This window comes from Schistocerca cancellata, chromosome 5, assembly GCF_023864275.1.
Source record: "Schistocerca cancellata isolate TAMUIC-IGC-003103 chromosome 5, iqSchCanc2.1, whole genome shotgun sequence".
In the NCBI taxonomy this organism is placed as follows: domain Eukaryota; kingdom Metazoa; phylum Arthropoda; class Insecta; order Orthoptera; family Acrididae; genus Schistocerca; species Schistocerca cancellata.
Genome location: NC_064630.1, coordinates 41,145,095 through 41,166,534, shown reverse-complemented (window position 1 = coordinate 41,166,534; position 21,440 = coordinate 41,145,095). Strand labels below are relative to the sequence as shown.

Genomic DNA, 21,440 nt, shown 5'->3' with positions numbered 1-21,440 from the left:
TCTTATTTCGATCGATGCCACACTGGGTGATTAGTGTGACAATGATGAAGATGAAATATGATGAGGAAAACACAACACCCAGTCCACACGTGGAGAAAAATCTCCAACCTGGCTGGGAATCGAACCCGGGTCCGCTACCTGAGTGTAGTACATAATACTCTATGTTAGTTATCAAGGAAAAGTGTAGCTACCAAAATATAAAGTTGAATTCACTCACCTCACTGTACTGAGGTCTCTCCCACTTGTATAGAAGCTGCGTGCCTAACATCACATTGAAATATTCACGAATTCCATTGATAACCTCAATAACAGCACTTTCTCTAAAGAAGAAAACATATATTAGATATTGTGATTTTGCTAGTAATACAGACAACATAATTCAGATGAACTGATGTATACAAAAGGCAGTACAGAATCCAAAAATTCTAGAAATTTGGCTGATATTTGACAAAATATAACACAGTATTTGATTATGATACTAAGAGATCCATGGAGAGGAAACCAAATGTAAATTCATTGTTTCATCCTGTAATCAGCAATGAGCAAATCAGTGTACGGTAGTAGACCACAAAAATCAGAAACTATTCATCATCATCATCATTTAAGACTGATTATGCCTTTCAGCGTTCAGTCTGGAGCATAGCCCCCCTTATACAGTTCCTCCATGATCCCCTATTCAGTGCTAACATTGGTGCCTCTTCTGATGTTAAACCTATTACTTCAAAATCATTCTTAACCGAATCCAGGTACCTTCTCCTCTGTCTGCCCCGACTCCTCCTACCCTCTACTGCTGAATCCATGAGTCTCTTGGGTAACCTTGCTTCTCTCATGCGTGTAACATGACCCCACCATCTAAGCCTGTTCACCCTGACTGCTACATCTATAGAGTTCATTCCCAGTTTTTCTTTGATTTCCTCATTGTGGACACCCTCCTGCCATTGTTCCCATCTACTAGTACCTGCAATCATCCTAGCTACTTTCATATCCGTAACCTCAACCTTGTTGATAAGGTAACCTGAATCCACCCAGCTTTCGCTCCCATACAACAAAGTTGGTCGAAAGATTGAATGGTGCACAGATAACTTAGTCTTGGTACTGACTTCCTTCTTGCAGAAGAGAGTAGATCATAGCTGAGTGCTCACTGCATTAGCTTTGCTACACCTCGCTTCCAGTTCTTTCACTATGTTGCCATCCTGTGAGAATATGCATCCTAAGTACTTGAAACCGTCCACCTGTTCTAACTTTGTACCTCCTATTTGGCACTCAATCCCTTTATATTTCTTTCCCACTGACATTACTTTCGTTTTGGAGATGCTAATCTTCATACCATAGTCCTTACATTTCTGATCTAGCTCTGAAATATTACTTTGCAAACTTTCAATCGAATCTGCCATCACAACTAAGTCATCCGCATATGCAAGACTGCTTATTTTGTGTTCACATATCTTAATCTCACCCAGCCAGTCTATTGTTTTCAATATATGATCCATAAATAATATGAACAACAGTGGAGACAGGTTGCAGCCTTGTCTTACCCCTGAAACTACTCTGAACCATGAACTCAATTTACCATCAACTCTAACTGCTGCCTGACTATCCATGTAAAGACCTTTAATTGCTTGCAAAAGTTTGCCTCCTATTCCATAATCTTGTAGAACAGACAACAGAAACTATTACTACTACAATTTTATTAAGCTCAACCACATTTAATGGTGTCCAAACTGAATGATATTCAACTTTATTACATCAGCTACTAAAAGCTGCAATTGTGTTTGTTTGTGGCAGTACTTAAATATGGGCTGAATAAGATATTCATATAGGTACTTACTTGTATGGTGTGTTACTTTTACTTGAAGTTTTAAGTTTCACATATGCATCCAGGATCTGGTCAACACTTATCTTCGCAGGTAGGTCCACAAGCTGGAGAGGAAGCAAATGAAGAGAACAATTATGAGATTTTACTTAAAATTCTCAGTCAAAAGACACACCAATTCTACATTCCAATTCTGGTGTATTACATCAATTGGTTACCTTAGAGATAAATAATTGAAAACAAATAAGAACCTATTTTTGTTGTAAGGTTGGTATCATCCATAACCTGGTCTCCCAATCTGCCACTATGATTCAAATCATAAAATTAAAATATATCAAGCTGTACTCAAACATCTGGGTCTTAAGCACTTTTTAAAAAGAGAGAGAGAGAGAGAGTGGGGTGGGGGGTCGGGGGGTGGGGGGGAGAGGAAACCATCCAGGAGTTTCAGGTCAGCTTGATCTCTGAAGGTTCTGTACAAATTTCATTATTTATGTAGATAGTTCATCTGCATGTTTTGATGAGTGAGTTTGGGAATATGAAGTATGTGATGTAAATGACTGTATCTTTTGACTGCATTGATTTGGAAGTTTAAATTTATTTACACTTACAAGGAACAATAGACCTCAGAATTAGACATACATTTTAACTTGATACCTCTACCCATTTATGAGAAAAAGGGGTGTTGACGGGCAGGCAGGCAGATGGGGAACTGATCCTAAAGGGGCTCTGTTTCTCCTGACTGAGGCATGGAACCTCAATCAGTGTTGCAGTAGAAAGGAAATTTTCACTCCCTAGTTTCTGTCACATAAGACTCTTGAGAATATTCAAGGCTTTCTATGAACCCATCTTCAGGTTGTGCAGATGCACACACAGGCAAGCTTTAAGCTTTGTATGAGATACAAATATCTCCCAGAGTTTCAAACATTTGGAATGGTGTTTATAAGTTGCAAACCAAGGCTGGTTAAATATTCATTAATCACCACTGAAACTGACACCAACAGTTGTTTTAAAAAATTCCTCAAAGCATAAATGTAAGAGAGTAGTTGTGTTGGTGGAAAAAGAATAGTGGGTCATAAAATCATAGACAATAGGTCTTTTTTCCTTACTCATCTGCATTAACTTACATTTAGAGATAGCTGCCATTCATCACACCAACTAGAAATTTGTCTAAGTCATCAGTTACTCGATGATGATACCTTCGTGTAGTCACAGCATCATCAGCAACCAATTGCTGATTTTTATCCACCATGTCCGTCAGATCCTTTATGTATATAGAAAATAACAGCAGTCCTATCACACTTTCCTGGAGCACACCTGATGATACCCTTGTCTCTGTTGAACAGTTACTGTTGAGAATAACATACTGGATTCTATTACTTAAGAAATCTTTGAGCTACTCACGCACCTGGGAACCTATTCCATATGTTTGTACCTTTGTTGCCAGTCTGCAGTGGAGCACTTTACTGACGGTTTCCAGTGATTAAGGGTGGCAGTGTGGTACTGGTGTGCAAATCTCACACCCCCCCTCGAATATCGAACTTACTGGGAGTTGCTTCACCGATCTTCTTTACAGGATAGCCGGCTGCGATGTTCTGTCCAACTTCTTCTCCAAAAATAAGATGCTGCTTTGGAGGAATTTTCTATACTTTTAATATAACTCCGTACGCTTGAAAATATTTTGAACTCAGTCCCATTGTATTTTCATCACACATAACAGTTTTCATACAACTAAACGATTCTCATAAGTTCGACACCTTCTGGTCCGTCAGAAACTATCACACTCATTTTTCCTTAAATACAGTCTACAAATCTCTCAAAGTTTAACAAGACAACTGTCCGGACCTTACAAAAGTAAGTGAATGAATGAATAAGTAATTGTCTCTTCTCTTCTTTCAACAACATTCAAATGTTCTCACAGTAATGCTTGACATTCAACAGACTACGGCGTGTTTATTCCTTGAGCTGGACGTGTAACTTCTTAGGCTGGCTCGGCGACTACCTGCCCGTGCCAATCATCCGTGCGATACACGTCCGTCCTGCACACACATTATTGTGGTGCAGTAGACACAGTTCTACTTTACCATACTCATCTCTCGGTGGAACTGACAGGTTTCTAGAATTTACCCAGAAATTCTCGAGGCACTACACTGTGTCAAATGTTTTTGTAAACCTAGAAATATGGAATCAGTCTGTTGCCCTTCATGCATAGTTTGCATACATCACATGAGACAAGGGCAAGCTGAGTTTCACATGAGCAATGGTTTCTAAAACCATGCTGATTTGTGGACAGAAGCTTTTTCGTCTCAAGGAAATTTGTTATATTTGAACACAGAATATGTTTAAAAATTCAGGTGAGAAGTGATATTAATGACATTGGTCTGTAATCTAGCAGGTCCATTTTTTATCCATCTTATGAGCAGGAGTAACCTGCACTTTTTTTCCAGTCGCTTAGGACTTTGACCTGGCAGTTGCAATAAATGCAAGCTACGTAAGGGGCCAATGCCATAGGGTACTCTTTATAAAATTGAACTGGGATTCCATCCAGACCTGGTGGCTTATTTTCCACTCTTTCAGTTGTTTCTCTGCACCAGGAAGCATCTTGAAAGGCAGCTTACACTAAGCTAAATTACCAACAATTTCTGAGCACTGTCTGTCTGAAGGTGACACGATTTCTGCTACTTTAGAATCACCATAGGATGCCGGTTTGTGACTCATCAAGTGTCATTGCTAGGCAATGTAACTGATGCAGGCAAGCTGAGACAGTTATCTTTGATTTTAAGAAGGGAATCAAGATAATACTTATGTCAGGATCCAGTCCCTGTTACCAAATGTAGTTGAAAAGGCCAAAGAGAAACTTTGGCTTCCCTCTGACAACCATGCCTCCATCCTTGCTACCCTCCCTATTTTCCTTTCCCTGTTACTTCATAGCCTGGGTTGTGGGTAACTGAATCTCCTTTCCCTTCTTCCCTTTCTTTCCCCTCTCTCCTCCCTGATGAAGGAACATTTGTTCCGAAAGCTAGGAATGTAAATTTTCGGTTCTGTTTTATGTGTATCTATCGGCTGTACTGAGCTGAGGTAAGTACTGGCCAGCCCCTCTATCTCTTTGTTAGTATTTGTTCCAAAGAGAAACTCTTTAGACACATTCCTAAGGTGGGACAGAATACTACAAAGTACACCAGTTAGCTTCAATGGAACACACCATATGGATTTGAGTTTGCACACATATAATGGGCTACTAATAATAACAGAAGGAAAATTCACCACAGAAATCTATACAATTATTACATACCACTGTACTGTTGAAGTCCAGATGCATTATTTTTACAGCCTTTTTCTGATATAGCAGAGTGGGTTCCTTGTTGTTACCTGTTATGTAATAAATATGTTCTGACATTTTGTGGACTCCATCCATAGTCCGATCCACGAGCGATGGCAGCTTGCGCAGCTCGAGACATGGGTGGTGATTGCATTGTCACTGGTTGCAAGTGACGGTTGAGGTGTGCACATACGTGTGCTCTGGGCTTTAAGGTTAAAGTTTGTATACTGCAAATAATGTCTCTCACTTGCTTGTGCACAATCTGTCACTCACCACCACCAACAGCCATGGCAACTTACAACAAACGGAATAAAATTTCACTAAATAACTCACTATGATCAAGTATAATGCTTGCACTGTCTATGACATTCACAGCAGACTCCTGAAATCAATGCTCACTGCTCACTGATAGTTGGATAATGCGGGACGCAGACATGCAGAGCAAGTTTAAACTCGACCACCATCAATCATGATTTCAACTATAGTGGAGAAGGTGACAGATCTTCATTATTTAATACAGATGTACCTGAAGGTTGTCTACCTTCTCATGGGAATGCTCCTTCCTGACTTTCACCCTTTGATGCCTTTCACAGAATGATTGATGAACATGTAGGGTCTTTAATAATTGTATGTTTTTTATAGTTGTTCAAAGCAGAGATTGGCAGAAAAATACGTAAAAACATATCGTCAGTGAACATTTTAGACATTTAGACATGTTGAGCCACAAGCAGCAGCAGTCGAACAAGGAGGCCGATGATCAGTGGAGTTTGCAAAGCAGCAATCAGCACTTCAACAGATCAATGACCAAGTAAACGAGATCGTAGCGAATTGTTTCGTGACTTTTTATTCCAACTGTCACAAGTTGTCATCACTGATGGTGATGGTAAGTGATACAAACCACATAAGCAAGAGAGAGACATAATTTGCAGGATATACGCTTTCTCCAAGAGGAAAGCACGTGCATGCGCATACCACGACTGTCACTTGGAATCGTCAACAACACAATCCTCATCCGTGCCTCAACATGTGTGAACCACCATCATTCGTGGATCGGACTATAACAACACAATACTTCCCACCTCCTTTCATACTGGCAGGTCCGTGTCTCATGTCATCTTGTGGTCAAAAGTACCCAGACGAGCCTATATAATTCAGAATTGATCAGATGGCGTACTTAGTTGAGCTGAGTCACTAGATAGTCCACAAATGACACAGGTATGCTTAGAGCTTCTGATCACATAATGTGCATAAAATCTCTAACACAAAGATGTGTATGTTATGGATGACGGGTGGAGATTGTGGGAGGAGTGGCAATTGTTTGACTAACTCAGTAAAACCTCGTCTGTAGAAAGGTTCATGTTATGGTAGGTGAAAACAATAAATGTGATGGTTTGAGCTGCATGAAAAGTAGCAATGACTGTGTGTAAGTTGACACAGAGGGGAATAAGTCTAAGTTGACATGAAGGTGGGATCAGTGAATTGTTGTGCGTGTCCTTGATAAACTCATAGCCTCAACCCTTTCGTCATGTGTTTTGTCTTTCCTGTGACTAATGTCACAAGACAATATATGGTTTGATATAGGCCTTTTGGAGACATGGTCAAAATAGTTCGTCCCACAACAAAAATTTTTAAATACTCAATAATAGTTGTTGTTGTTGTGGTCTTCAGTCCTGAGACTGGTTTGATGCAGCACTCCATGCTACTCTATCCTGTGCAAGCTTCTTCATCTCCCAGTACCTACTGCAACCTACATCCTTCTGAATCTGCTTAGTGTATTCATCTCTTGGTCTCCCCCTACGATTTTTACCTTCCACGCTGTCCTCCAATACTAAATTGGTGATCCCTTGATGCCTCAGAACATGTCCTACCAACCGATCCCTTCTTCTGGTCAAGTTGTGCCACAAACTCCTCTTCTCCCCAATTCTATTCAATACCTCCTCATTAGTTATGTGATCTACCCATCTAATCTTCAGCATTCTTCTGTTATGACCTCTGAATCCATTTGAATTATACGGGGATGGGGGAGATACCATGGGATCCACTATTAATTAGTATTTCTGTTACCAAAGTGTCTTTTCCCAAACAAAGTGTTTTATTAAAAGAGGGAGGAGGCACACTCATGATGCATAATAAACTAATCAGATGGGCTTTATAATCTACCTACACAATCATAACAAATTCATCTTCGTTGGATAATAAAGGAAGCATGAAATCCAATAACTTTTCTTTTTAGTTAAGATTTCCTTTCCTGAATATTCTTTCTTACTTTCTTCATTTTTTTAAGGACTGACTGCAAAGCTGTGAAAATATTCTGAGTAGTACTTTGAATGTTTAGGAGTAGCTTTAAAGTCAGTGTGGTATCTGAGCAGACAAACTGAGCTTTTTTTCCCCCAAGATCACTACAAATGGTGATGCATATTGAAGACGTTTTGCAGCTTTAAATTAATTCTGATCTCTTGAACTTTCTTCTCTGCAACAAGGAAGGGACATTCCCTGTCTGTTTCATGAGCTTTCTTGCAAGCTCCTTGAAAGTAACAAAGCCATTGCCTGTAGGTGTGAAGTGAGTACACATTTCTGTTACTCCAAGCACTGCAAATGGTTTAGAAGATATGGAGTGCACAGTAAAGAAAATATAGCTGATTTTAATACAGTCAGGTAAAACTGGGTTGTTAAATACAACAAAAAAGGCATTTTATCTACTTCAACTTTCTTTTTACACTCTTTGTTAAGCAACTTGTTTTTGTAACACCATCACATGCCCATTACTGTTGTAATTCAATTGGATCTAAATGCATGGTGCAACATCCCACTATGAATCAAGTGTGTTGTGTAGCTAAGTCATTATTGAGTATTCCCCAAACCTCTTAGGTTTAAGGAATTTAGTCCCCTATGCAGTAACATCAGCTTGTACTAGGACAATACCAATCCTCACATTAATTTGAAGTCCATTTGTTATTCCCTCCAAACTTTTAGAGATACAAGAAGGCATAAGGGCACTTACACACTAGAGCAAATAAATCTTCAGAGACAAAAAGACCATATATTCTTATACACATGTGGAACATCCATACTTTTAACACAAATAAATAAGCCACCATCCTTACAATAATAAAGTTCTCGATGATTATACATTTGTTCTAAAACTGTTTGTTGTTAATCCTGTTTCAAGCATAAAGAAAACTGGGCTGCAGTGCACAACCAACGGCAGGTGTCAAGGTTGTGAGAGTTATGACTGCCAACCAATAGCTAACCAATGACCACTAAGCACTGTCCACCAGTGCACAGAAGCCATCTAAGTTTCCCCTCAGAGAAAATGATGCCTTTGAAGAGCTTGGAATAAAATGAAGATAGCTGTAATGCTGTACCAGTTAACTAAGTGTAAGTTTTCGTCCAGTCTGAATTGTGAGATCACTCTGAGAATATGCAAAACCTTTGTATCTAAGATACTACATATATGTCCTCGATGAGAAGTGTTCATCAGAGACAAGGGTATTGTTGGGAGCGTCCAAGGGCTGTGTGATAGGATTACTCTTATTCTCTACATACATAAAATATCTGATGGACATGGTGATCAGCAGTCTGTGGTTGTTTGCTGACAATGCTGTGGTGCATGGGAAGATGTCATTGTTGAATGACTGTAGGAGAGTAAAAAATGACTTTGATGAGTGGCACCTTGTTCTAAATTTATAAAAAGGTAAATTAATGCAGATGAGTAGGAAAAACAATTCCGTAATGTCCAAATACAGCATTAATGGTGTGCTGCTTGACACTGTCGCATCAGCTGAGTATCTAAGCGTAACACTGCAGAGTGTGTAGTGCACCAATTTGGGTCGGCACTACTGTCTTCATTCTCCATTTGAGCGAACTCATCCAAGCCTTACTTATGTTAATACTGTGAATAAATGTTTGTTAAATATATGTACTTAAAATTTGTTCTTTTTTCCTGTTCCGTGTAATCCGAGGAGAATGCACACAAGGTGTTCTAGCGGTGTTCCCCTCGAAGCAGTGTTTGGCAGTGCAGATCATTTCTGCAGATAGAGCTGATGGTGTCATATGTGAGAACATCACTCCACCATTGTCTTGAACCTCTGTATTCACTGTTAATGAGTTGCAAAATTAAAAAAAAACATTGTAAAAAGTTAAAAATTACAGTTTGACTCTCAAACTGATAACATGTGTGATATTTGTGAGGTAGCCCTCCATTGTGCGAAAATAAAATGGCCAGTTATATCATTTGAAGGAAAAAAATTAAAAAAAAAAAAAAAAATCTGGTGTTGACAAAGTCTTCCCTGACTAATGTAGTCAAAAGAGAGCTACATGAACATTTATAATTCTTTTAAAAGTGTCTCAAACCTTCACGCTGGAAGTTGATATTGAGAATTAACATGAAAAAAAATCCACTGAATATAGGGAAGTTATTTCTTCTTACTGAAATGTTTTTGAAAAATGTTTTATTACGCAAGTCACCATAGTTTCGATCTGAAAATATTTTTAAAACGTAATCAGGGATAAATACTCGTAAATACAAATTCTCTAAGAAGTGCATGAGGTCAGTGTCGATTGACATAGTACCAAGCTATCAATCTTAGCATAGACGGGTTACATGAACTTTGCCATCGAATTTCAAGGATTTAAACTACACTCCTGGAAATTGAAATAAGAACACCGTGAATTCATTGTCCCAGGAAGGGGAAACTTTATTGACACATTCCTGGGGTCAGATACATCACATGATCACACTGACAGAACCACAGGCACATAGACACAGGCAACAGAGCATGCACAATGTCGGCACTAGTACAGTGTATATCCACCTTTCGCAGCAATGCAGGCTGCTATTCTCCCATGGAAACGATCGTAGAGATGCTGGATGTAGTCCTGTGGAACGGCTTGCCATGCCATTTCCACCTGGCGCCTCAGTTGGACCAGCGTTCGTGCTGGACGTGCAGACCGCGAGAGACGACGCTTCATCCAGTCCCAAACATGCTCAATGGGGGACAGATCCGGAGATCTTGCTGGCCAGGGTAGTTGACTTACACCTTCTAGAGCACGTTGGGTGGCACGGGATACATGCGGACGTGCATTGTCCTGTTGGAACAGCAAGTTCCCTAGGAATGGTAGAACGATGGGTTCGATGACGATTTGGATGTACCGTGCACTATTCAGTGTCCCCTCGACGATCACCAGTGGTGTACGGCCAGTGTAGGAGATCGCTCCCCACACCATGATGCCGGGTGTTGGCCCTGTGTGCCTCGGTCGTATGCAGTCCTGATTGTGGCGCTCACCTGCACGGCGCCAAACACGCATACGACCATCATTGGCACCAAGGCAGAAGCGACTCTCATCGCTGAAGACGACACGTCTCCATTCGTCCCTCCATTCACGCCTGTCGCAACACCACTGGAGGCGGGCTGCACGATGTTGGGGCGTGAGCGGAAGACGGCCTAACGGTGTGCGGGACCGTAGCCCAGCTTCATGGAGACGATTGCGAATGGTCCTCGCCGATACCCCAGGAGCAACAGTGTCCCTAATTTGCTGGGAAGTGGCGGTGCGGTCCCCTACGGCACTGCGTAGGATCCTACGGTCTTGGCGTGCATCCGTGCGTCTCTGCGGTCCGGTCCCAGATCGACGGGCACGTGCACCTTCCGCCGATCACTGGCGACAACATCGATGTACTGTGGAGACCTCACGCCCCACGTGTTGAGCAATTCGGCGGTACGTCCACCCGGCCTCCCACATGCCCACTATACGCCCTCGCTCAAAGTCTGTCAACTGCACATATGGTTCACGTCCACGCTGTCGCGGCATGCTACCAGTGTTAAAGACTGCGATGGAGCTCCGTATGCCACGGCAAACTGGCTGACACTGACGGCGGCGGTGCACAAATGCTGCGCAGCTAGCGCCATTCGACGGCCAACACCGCGGTTCCTGGTGTGTCCGCTGTGCCGTGCGTGTGATCATTGCTTGTACAGCCCTCTCGCAGTGTCCGGAGCAAGTATGGTGGGTCTGACACACCGGTGTCAATGTGTTCTTCTTTCCATTTCCAGGAGTGTATTTTGGTGTACAGAAAGTGACACTCAAAGTTAATTAAATGGTTACTCAGATTGCACAATCCAGGTTAAGTGATTGAAATATTATGGCTAATGGTGTCTGAATTTTGGATTCAAGGCACTGCACTGCAGCAAAGTTAAACAATGTTGCTGATAGGCAGAATTTTTTTTTTTTTTTTTTTTTTTTTTCAATCAATGCTTCATGCGTAACTTTCTGCAGCTTGTGACCTATGACGACGAATTACACATTGCACTTCAAGCCAGCCCTTCTCTCTACAGCACTGTGCAATATATTCAACATAATCCAGAATAATAATACCAATATAAAGGAACATTACAGAAGAAATAAAACTTTGTATGAGGCTTTGTACCACTCCGATAAACTTTGTCAAGTTTCTCAACTGAAGAGTATTGCACGAAGGAAGGCAGCTTATTAACATTATAATACATCATACAATGGGATGTTATACCTCATCGTGGAGACCAATGGTTCCAGGATGTAGCTAGAAGAGAAATGGAGGAAAGCATCAAATTACCAGTTGTCATGGGAAGACTGACTCTACAAGAAGTTTGTGTAGGCCAAGACATTACTCGCATCTGCAGCAACTTTTAAAATTTGTCCACATGCAGTCTAGCAGCTTGCAGTCGACTCAGAGTACATCTATGGCAGCTATGGTAGGCATGGCCTTCGTGTCTATCTTGGCCACAATAATGCGTTTACTATGCTGTTGGTAGCAGCTTACCCGCACTCCTATTTTTTTTTATTCATTATTAAACCTACTCCTGCATTACCCCTATTTGATTTTGTATTTATAGCCCTGTATTCACCTGACCAAAAGTCTTGTTCCTCCTGCCACCGAACTTCACTAATTCCCACTGTATCTAACTTTAACTTATCCATTTCCTTTTTTAAATTTTTTAACCTACCTGCCCGATTAAGGGTTCTGACATTCTACGCTCCGATCCGTAGAACGCCAGTTTTCTTTCTCCTGATAACGACGTCCTCCTGAGTAGTCCCTGCCCGGGGATCCGAATGGGGGACTATTTTACCTCCAGAATATTTTACCCAAGAGGACGCCATCATCATTTAACCATACAGTAAAGCTGCATGCCCTCGGGAAAAATTATGGCTGTAGTTTCCCCTTGCTTTCAGCCGTTCGCAGTACCAGCACAGCAAGGCCGTTTTGGTTAGTGTTACAAGGCCAGATCAGTCAATCATCCAGACTGTTGCCCCTGCAACTACTGAAAAGGCTGCTGCCCCTCTTCAGGAACCACACGTTTGTCTGGCCTCTCAACAGATACCCCTCTGTGGTGGTTGCACCTACGGTACGGCCAACTGCATCGCTGAGGCACGCAAGCTTCCCCAGGAACGGCAAGGTCCATGGTTCATAGGGGGAGATATGGAGAAAATGTCGTTAATAGTTCTGGAGAAAATCTTGTAGAATTCTGTAACCAATATGACTTGAAAATTCTGAACACACACTATTCCCATAAAGGTATCCACAGATATATATGGGAAAAAACCATCATTACAGCAGAAATCAATAATTGATTACATCATTACCAAGCAACCGCCAAAAATGGTAGTTCAAGACTGTAGAGCCGTGCGGGGAGCTAACTGTGGGTCTGATCGCTACTTAGTTTTAGCAAAGTGGACATACCCATTTAGGAGAAAACCATCAACAACTGGACAAGTGGCAGACCACAGCAATCATGAGAAATTAGAACGGGCAAGGTTCAGCAGTTCAGCATCACGGATTTATTTCAACATAGATTAGAAGATGAACTAAAAGCAATTCCAGAAGATGATAATGTTGGAGTAGAATACGAAAATATTAAAAAAGCACTTACAAAAGTTTCTCTAGAGGTACTAGGGACTGAGAGTGAGAGACTAGGAAAACGGGATCCTCCACGGATGTCTGATGACCTGAAGATGTTGGTTAGGGAAAAGAAAAATCTCTAAAAAAAAAAAAAATGGTTATCAATTAAATCACTACAGGACAGACAAAACTTCCAGGCAACAAATTACAAATTAAGAAACAAAATTAAATCAGAAAAAAACAAGATGTGGGAACAGAAATGTATTGAAACTGAGAGCCTAACAGGAGGATCAGAAACAACAGAAATGTGGAGGACAATTACCAGTATGAAGAAAACACAAGTAAACAAAGCAGTATACAAGGCTAATTCCCTTAAAGGAATGGAAAAAGCATTATGCAGCCCTTTTAACTGAAGATAGACCATAACACACACAAGGGAATGAAGAGAAGATGGAAGTAATTGATCGAAATGCAAACATTACAATAGAGGAAGTGAACTGCGCATTAATTAATATGAAGAATGGCCAATCACCTGGTCCAGGAAACATTCCTGTTGAATTATTGAAGGCTGGAGGAAGATATACGAAGAAAGAAATAACCTGTCTGATGAACAACTGTGGTAAAAGGATTGAAATTCCCTCAAAATGGAAAAAGTCATATATGGATTCTATTTTCAAGAAAGGGAACTGAAAAGACACAAACTGCTATAGAGGCAATGGTGTCAATTGTACAATGAGCCACTTATTTGGCAAGATAATGTTTGAAAAATTAGACAAAATGTCAGCCACCACATGGGGGAAGACCAGAGTGGGTTTAGGCAGAACAGATCATGTACAGATAACTATTTATTTTACAACTAATGGAGAAATTTATGGCACCAGGGAAGGAGCTACATACTGCCTTTGTAGATTTAGCAAAAGCCTACGATACAGTCCCTAGCTCTAAGCTGCGGAGAGCTATGAAAGATACAGGTACGGATGATCAGCTTTTACAAATTATTATTGAAATGTACAGAGATAATGTGGTACAGATTAAATGAGGTTCAAAGTTATCAGAATCTATTAATGTCACTAAAGGTTTGCGATAAGGTTGCAGTATGTCACCATTCTTGCTCAATTTATATGTAGAAGTGGCTCTCCGAAATCGGAAGAACAGCTGCAGAGGAATGGGAATCATTGTCAACGATGTACAGATATTTTCATTAAGTTTTGCTGACGATCAAGGTATTATAGCACAATATGATTATGACCTTGAGTTCATGATACAATGATTATATCAGGAATACAACAGATGGGGAGTACAAATGAGTCTAACAAAAGTAGAGTATCTGGTGGTGAATAGTAATGGGTCATTCCAAGTCAATTCAACCAATTTGAGAAAATGTTCCAGCTGATAGTCTCAGATTTGGCTGAAATTTAGCACACCAATCCTACCAGTGTGGAACACTCATATACAAAATTTTAAGTTTCCCTGCCAATTAGTTCCAGAATTATGGCTTGTGAAAGAAGGTGGCGTGACCTGGAAATTGCAACCTGCATCTGGCAATCTAGCTTCAGACCCAACTTCAGGTCTTAATAGCTTTGGAAGAGAACACACTCTATGAATCAAAACACCAACAACATATTTCTGAGGGAAAATAAAAAATTCCAAAATGTGATTAAAAAAATGTAATTCGTTAAAAGGTACATATTGTAGGTGCCCTCTATGCCAAATATAATTCACTCAAAAAGGGTATAAATTTTGTGTGTGGTAAGCTTAATGTGGCCTAAACTCACACACAACTCATCTTGCCCATATCAGTCACACAAACAGAGTTACATGCACACGAAAATACAAAAAATTTGAAAAATTACCTGAAAAACATCAGTTTTCTAAGTGTGGTAGCACAAAAGGGACAAGTGATATCCAAGCCAAATTTCAAACACTGCATAACTAGACCATAATATAATATGTGGCAAAATTTCAACTTGTTATTGCAAGGAATTTGTGTACAATAAAAGTTGACAAAGATGTATTTGGTTACGTTTCTTTTAGCATGATTTAGCCAGTAATAGTGACGATGCAGACAGCTTGATTCAGATAAAGCTGCAGCAACTGTTGGGAACCATTAGGCAACAGAAAGTTAAACAATGGTAGTTTTCAGGGAAAGAATGAGTAATTGTTAGGCAGGAACAACAAAGGAAACAATCAACAATTACAGGTTACTCATGTTTTTAAGATTCTAGTTCAGACTGGTCAGTACTGTTGTGGAAAGTCGGTATGGAAGCAGAAGAGTGTACTAGTGGTGCTTTTGTTCAAAGAAGTTGCAGTATTGATAGAACACAAGCATCTGAATGTCATAGAACAACATATGGAATAAAATGTGGCATTCGCTTTGTACTGTATGATCTGGATGAATCGGACCAAGATTTGTTGCTATGGAGATCCGGGATACACCCTGTGGGCACAAGAAGTACAGTTCCAGAAAACTTTAGTGTTTGTTATCATCATATGAAAGTGTTTCTCGATAAGTATTCTTTCCTACAAAGAAGTTGTTTGGATCCATTTCGGCTTCATAAGAAGACAGTGAAGTGTAGCCTCAGAGAAATTGATATAAATTCAGTATTGGAAGTGAATCAGTGCATGGGACTTGACATGAAACCAGGACAAACGTTATGTTCCAGGTGTGTTACACTGCTGAAAAATGAAGAATATTTTGATAATTTGCATGACAGTGACGAAGAGTATCAGCCACCTACAACCACAGCGGATGAGCAATTAAATACTTCAGTGACTGCTCTTGGTTTGTCTCCCATGAAGACACACAAAGCTGGGAAAAGAGACAGGCCCAGCTATGGTAGAAGAAAACTACAAGACGCTCAAATGGAATTAAAACACAAAATAGCTGACACACTAATGGTGGAAGAGGAAGAACTATCTGCTCCAAAGGAACAGAAATCATGCCAGAAATGCTCTGATTTGGACAAAATTGTGCATGATTTGAAAGAAAAATGTGCCATATCCACACACCAGAAAAAAAGTAGCTATTCTTACCCTTGCACCTTCCAGCTGGTCTATTGACTACACTACAAAGGAATTCAATGTTTCTACATACATGGTAAAGCAAGCTAGGAAAATAAAAGCAACCCAAGGAGTGCTTCCACAACTTCAGCAGGCTCAAGGTAAGCAATTAAGTTAAGAAATAAAGGTGCTAGTGTCAGAGTTTTATTAAAATAATGACTACAGCCGAATAATGCCTGGAAAAAAAGACTATGTAACGGTGAAAATGGGAAATGTACGTGTACAGATGCAAAAAAGGCTGTTGCTATGCAATATATCAGAACTATATGTAGAATTCAAGGAAAAGTATCTCAATACCAAAGTAGGTTTACAATCTTTTTTCAATCTTTGGCCAAAATGGGTTGTGCCTGTAAGTGCAAGGGGCACACACAATGTTTGTGTATGTGAGACCCATCAAAAAGCTGATGTTTGCTGCTATAAAGGATTCTGGTCTGGATTACAAAGGTGCAATGAAGCTGCTAGTGTGTTGCATCAGTTCCTACCAGTGCATGATACACAGGCATGAAAAGTGACCTGGTAAGGCAAATCTTGCAGAACACATGAATAACAAACTGTATGGTGAACTCCTTATGGATGACGATGAACTTGTTTCTTATAAACAATGGACACACATGGATCGCACAAGTCTTGAAACAAAGAAAAGTACAGTGGAAGATTTTGTTGAAATGTGTTGTCAAAAAATGGACAAACTGACCACACACAGCTTCACAGTAGCAGCACAATCGGCTTATCTCCAGTTTTGTAAGGATAATTTGAAACAAGATGAAATTATAGTAATACTAGACTTTTCTGAAAATTATGCATTTATAGTTCAAGATGTCATCCAAGGATATCATTGGGACAACAGTCAAGCAACTCTTCAGCCATTTGTGATTTACTACAGAGGTTAATCAGGTGATGTGTCTGTCATGAACCTGTGCGATTTTAGTGACTGTTTAATTCATGATGCCATTGCAGTTCATGCCCACATTCGCACTGTCATGGCATATGTGAAAAACAAGCTGCCTCACATACATTTTGCAAAATACTTTAGTGATGGGGCAGCTAGTCAGTACAAAAACTGTAAAAATCTCAAAATTTATGCATGCATTACCATGATTTTCAGATTCACGCAGAATGGAATTTTTTCGCAACTAGTCATGGTAAAAATGTATGTGATGGTATTAGTGCTACCATTAAGCATGCATTATGCGTGATATGTTTTCTCTTTGTAAAAACAGAAAAACTTCCTTGTTGCTCGAGTGCGTAATCAAGTAGTTGTCGAGTGTGGATCTGCTGTAACTTTCATGAATGAGCATAGAATTGTTAATTTACAACCCGGAGTTGATTTAAAAATTATTCTAGGAACCACAGCCCGACTTTAGTGCAAACAAATCGCGCGCAAATTCTCAAATATCAGCGCGGAGTTTAAGATACGCAGCTGGATATCGGACGTTATCGTCGCATGTAGGATTCAGTAACATTAACCGCAATTTACGGACAATAGCTTGATAATAACTATCAAAGACTTATATGAATGGCATAGTAATTGTCTTAATGTTTAAAGCAAGCAAGCAAGAAGCGATTTACTGTCGGGATACGACAAACATTAATCATTGCATAGTCAGCTTGTTGATACATTGCTTAGCAACTCATAAATGGACAGCGATAGAACTATCGAAACGATCTTTTAAGTATCAATGACCACCACACACATGTGCCCCGTTCTCTCTACATTTCTGCAATGAAAACCCTGAGATATAGCCGCGGTACGAAGAAGGAAGAAAGAAAGAAGAGGAAAGATCAGTGAAAGAAACAGAGCAAACAGAGAAGGGGGAGGTCACAATGTGTCAATCTATTCACCAGGGATATGGGTACTTTGGCATTACAAAAATGTCTTAAGCATTGCTATAGGAAAAATATGAGTAGGACTATTACAAGAACAATTCGTTCATGCCAGTTGTGTCAAAAGGTAAAGCAAACCCCAGCCATAGTTAAACATAACATCTATCCTACAATGCTGGAGAAACTACAGGATTTATGCGCTGTCAATTTCTATGGTAAACTGCCAAAAGGTAAAGGTGGAGAACAATATATATTTCGTGATAGAATGTTGATCTAAATAAGTTAGATTACACCCACTGAAATGTGCAAATGTGAAAAGTGTTGCTAGATGTCTACAGAAAGACATTATCTAATTAACATAGGTACCCTTAAGAGGATTTTATCGACAATTGAAGTGAGTAATAATTATACACAATATATAACATGTAAATATTTCAAAATATTGTCCCCGAAGTAATTTTGCAGATAGGACAATGAAATAATTAGGGTGTCCTTGTCATACTTACTGCTATGAGAGGCATAGTAAACAGACAGATATGCACCCTAAGTCTGAGGCTGTATTAAATGAACTACCACATCTACCACATAGAGGTACAGGAATGGTACCTCGAGAAGTTGTGGGCAACGAAGTAGAAGGAAAATCATTGTTAGCTTTTTTGAAAATGGCCCGAAGACAATCATAAAATCACTGAAATTAACCAGGCAAAGGGAGAGGATAACCTAAAGAACAGCACAGAGTTAAAACTCAAGAAGTATAATGAAACAGCTGTTGTTCCTATATTTAAGGTAAGGGAGAAAGTAATGATTCAAGCACACGCTAAAATCTCTAAGCTTCACAAGGAAGTATGGAAGTTTTTCATTTATTCTGGGTCCATTGTGGGTGGTTATTGTGCCACCACTGCAAAAATTTCAACACTCATTGACCATCACCTCCAACCAATTTCCAATAACCTAGCCTCTCACATCAAAGAAACCAACCACTTCCTTCACTGACTCTCCATCATCCCCACCCCCTTGTCTCCTGGATCCCTACTTGTCACAGTTGACACCATCTCCCTGTACACCAAAATCCCTCATGCCCATGGTCTTATTCTACTGAATGCTACCTTTCCCAATGTCCTTCAGACACCAGATCCACTACCTCATTCCTCATACACCTTACTAACCTTATCCCAATCAACAAGTACTCCTCCTTTGAAGGGAAGGTATATAAACAAATCTGCGGCACAGCCATGGACACCCGCATGGCATCCTCCTATGCCAACCTTTCTAGGAGACCTTCCTAGCCTCCCAAAAAACCAAATCCAATTGTCCACCACGATTAATGGCCAACGTCAAACTGTGGCCACGAGTGAAGCAGACCGCCCTATCGCACAGTATGCAGCTGAACATAACACACTTGATTTCAATGACTACTTTACTACCTGAGCCATCTAGATCCTCCCCTCCACCACCACCTTTTCTAAACTATACATTCTCCACTCTCATAATTATCCCAGCCTCAGCCTAAAGTAACATACTGTCCCCACACCCTCCACCCAACAGTTCCACCATCTCCGTCCTATCATCTCTTCCCATTTCTCATCTTCCACCTTGTTCATTTGCCAAATGCATCTGCCCATCTTTCCCTGCTCCTCTCCTTTTTTGCTCCTTTTTTCCCCTCGCTCTCTGCCCCCACAAACTCCTGACACTGTACCTGTTGGAATTCTGATCCCTGCACACTCCATCAGACAGCGTTCACCTCTCTCACCACCTGTAAACTACTATCCCTCCCCCATCCCTGCCCCCTCTACATTGCTGCTTGCATCCCACATGATAGTTGCATACCGGCCTGAGATGCTGGAGTTGGCAGTCATGTGTGCGGGTGGTGTGCTTGTTTGTGTGTACGAGAAGTGTGTGTCTCTTGCTGATGGCAGCTGACACTGGAAGCTTTATGTATGTATCTTAATTGTGCCTGTGTGCAACTTATTGTGTTTTCTTTACAATAAGTAACAATCTGTCTTTCCTTATGTAGTTGTTAAATGTAACCTCTGGTGTACAAGAATGTCTCAAATTGGATAGGTGGTTCTAAAGTACCATGGTGAATCTTATTATTGTTATAGTCATACTATAATAAGGAGAAAACTATATGTTGACATACAAAGGTTAATCTTAATAATATTACATAGCTTAAAGTAGAAACTACCAGAAAGCAAAATTAAAAGAAAGAAATGAATCTAATGCACAAGATGAAGATAAAAGTCATCTGATCTGAGACATAATTGTGTTCTACATGTTAGTACGAAAGACACCAAGCATTTTAATGATATTGTTATAGCCAAATGACCATTAATGTCATAATAACAAAATACACAAATACACACATTATTAACAATGTGTAATCCTGATAGATGTTATGGTTTTTTGGCATAGTATCATTGATATTACAGTCCGTACATCTTTAAAAAATGCAGCTGAGAAACTCTTACTGAAGTGCAGAGACACCGCTGCAGTTAGATATGGCTCTAACAGAGACATGTAAAATGTACTTTAATTGTATTGGGTTTATTAAGTTAATAATCATTAAGATGATCATGATATGAGACTACTCAGCTAGAGGTGACGATATGTAGTGCACCAATTTGGATGAGACTCTACTGTCTTTCTTTTTCTGCTTCAGCTAGCTCAGTTAAATCCTATGTTAATAATTTCAATAAATGTTTGTTAAATATATGTACTTAAAATCTGCTATTTTTGTTTGTATGCTGCATGTAATCCAAGAAAAATGCAGACAAGGTGTTCCAGAGGTGTTCCTCCTGAAGCAGCACCTGGCAGTGCAGGTCACTTCAGCAGATAGAGCTGATAGTTGTTAACGGTGAAAATCTCTCTCCGTCATTATCTTGAACCTCTATATTCATTGTTAATGAATTGTAAAACAAAAAATATTGTAAAATGTTATAAATTACTGTTTGACTCTCGAGCTGTTAACATGCATGATATTCATGAGATAGCTCTATATTATGAGAAAATAAAATGGCCAATTATATCATTAAAAAAGAAAAAAAGAAATCTGGTGTTGAGAAGTTTTTCTTGAGTAATGTAGTCAAGAGTTACTGTCATAAATTTTTGTTTTTGGTGTCTCAAACCTTCCGCTGGAAGTTGACATTGAGAATTTTACATGAAAAAAAAAAAAAAAAAAAAAAGGTTCACAGATGATACTGAAGTTATTTCTTATAGCTGAAATATTTTTGAAAAGTATTATATTATGCAAGTCACAAGTTTGACAAAACTGAATTTTGTATAGCTCTGATTTGAAAGTGTTTATGAAGAACAAGTGTTCTAAAATCAGTGATTTCTTTAAATGCACTAAGTCCAAATGTGATAAAACAGAATTTTTTAAAAAGTGGTCAGTGATAAATGGTTGTGAATTCAAAACCTCTAAAAAGTGCTTGAGGTCAGTTCTGATAAACGTAGTATCAAGTTATAGATCTCAGCGTAGACAGAATGCTTGAAGACCTAAGTTTCTCCCAGCACACACAATGTAAAACTCTCTTAAAAAGGGTGGGGTGTGCAGCTGT

The 21,440-nt window shown here is 39.8% G+C and overlaps 1 protein-coding gene across 1 annotated transcript in view; it reads right to left on the bottom strand.

Moving 5' to 3' along the window:
• The window catches only part of LOC126187324 (mortality factor 4-like protein 1), a 131,702-nt gene that overhangs the window by 45,910 nt on the left and 64,352 nt on the right, over window positions 1-21,440 (bottom strand). The window contains exons 7-8 of the mRNA XM_049928342.1: window positions 1,829-1,920; window positions 218-320 (exon numbers count right to left, since the gene is read on the bottom strand). Coding sequence (XP_049784299.1) covers window positions 218-320; window positions 1,829-1,920 — 195 coding nt within the window. The remainder of the gene's footprint in view (window positions 1-217; window positions 321-1,828; window positions 1,921-21,440) is intronic.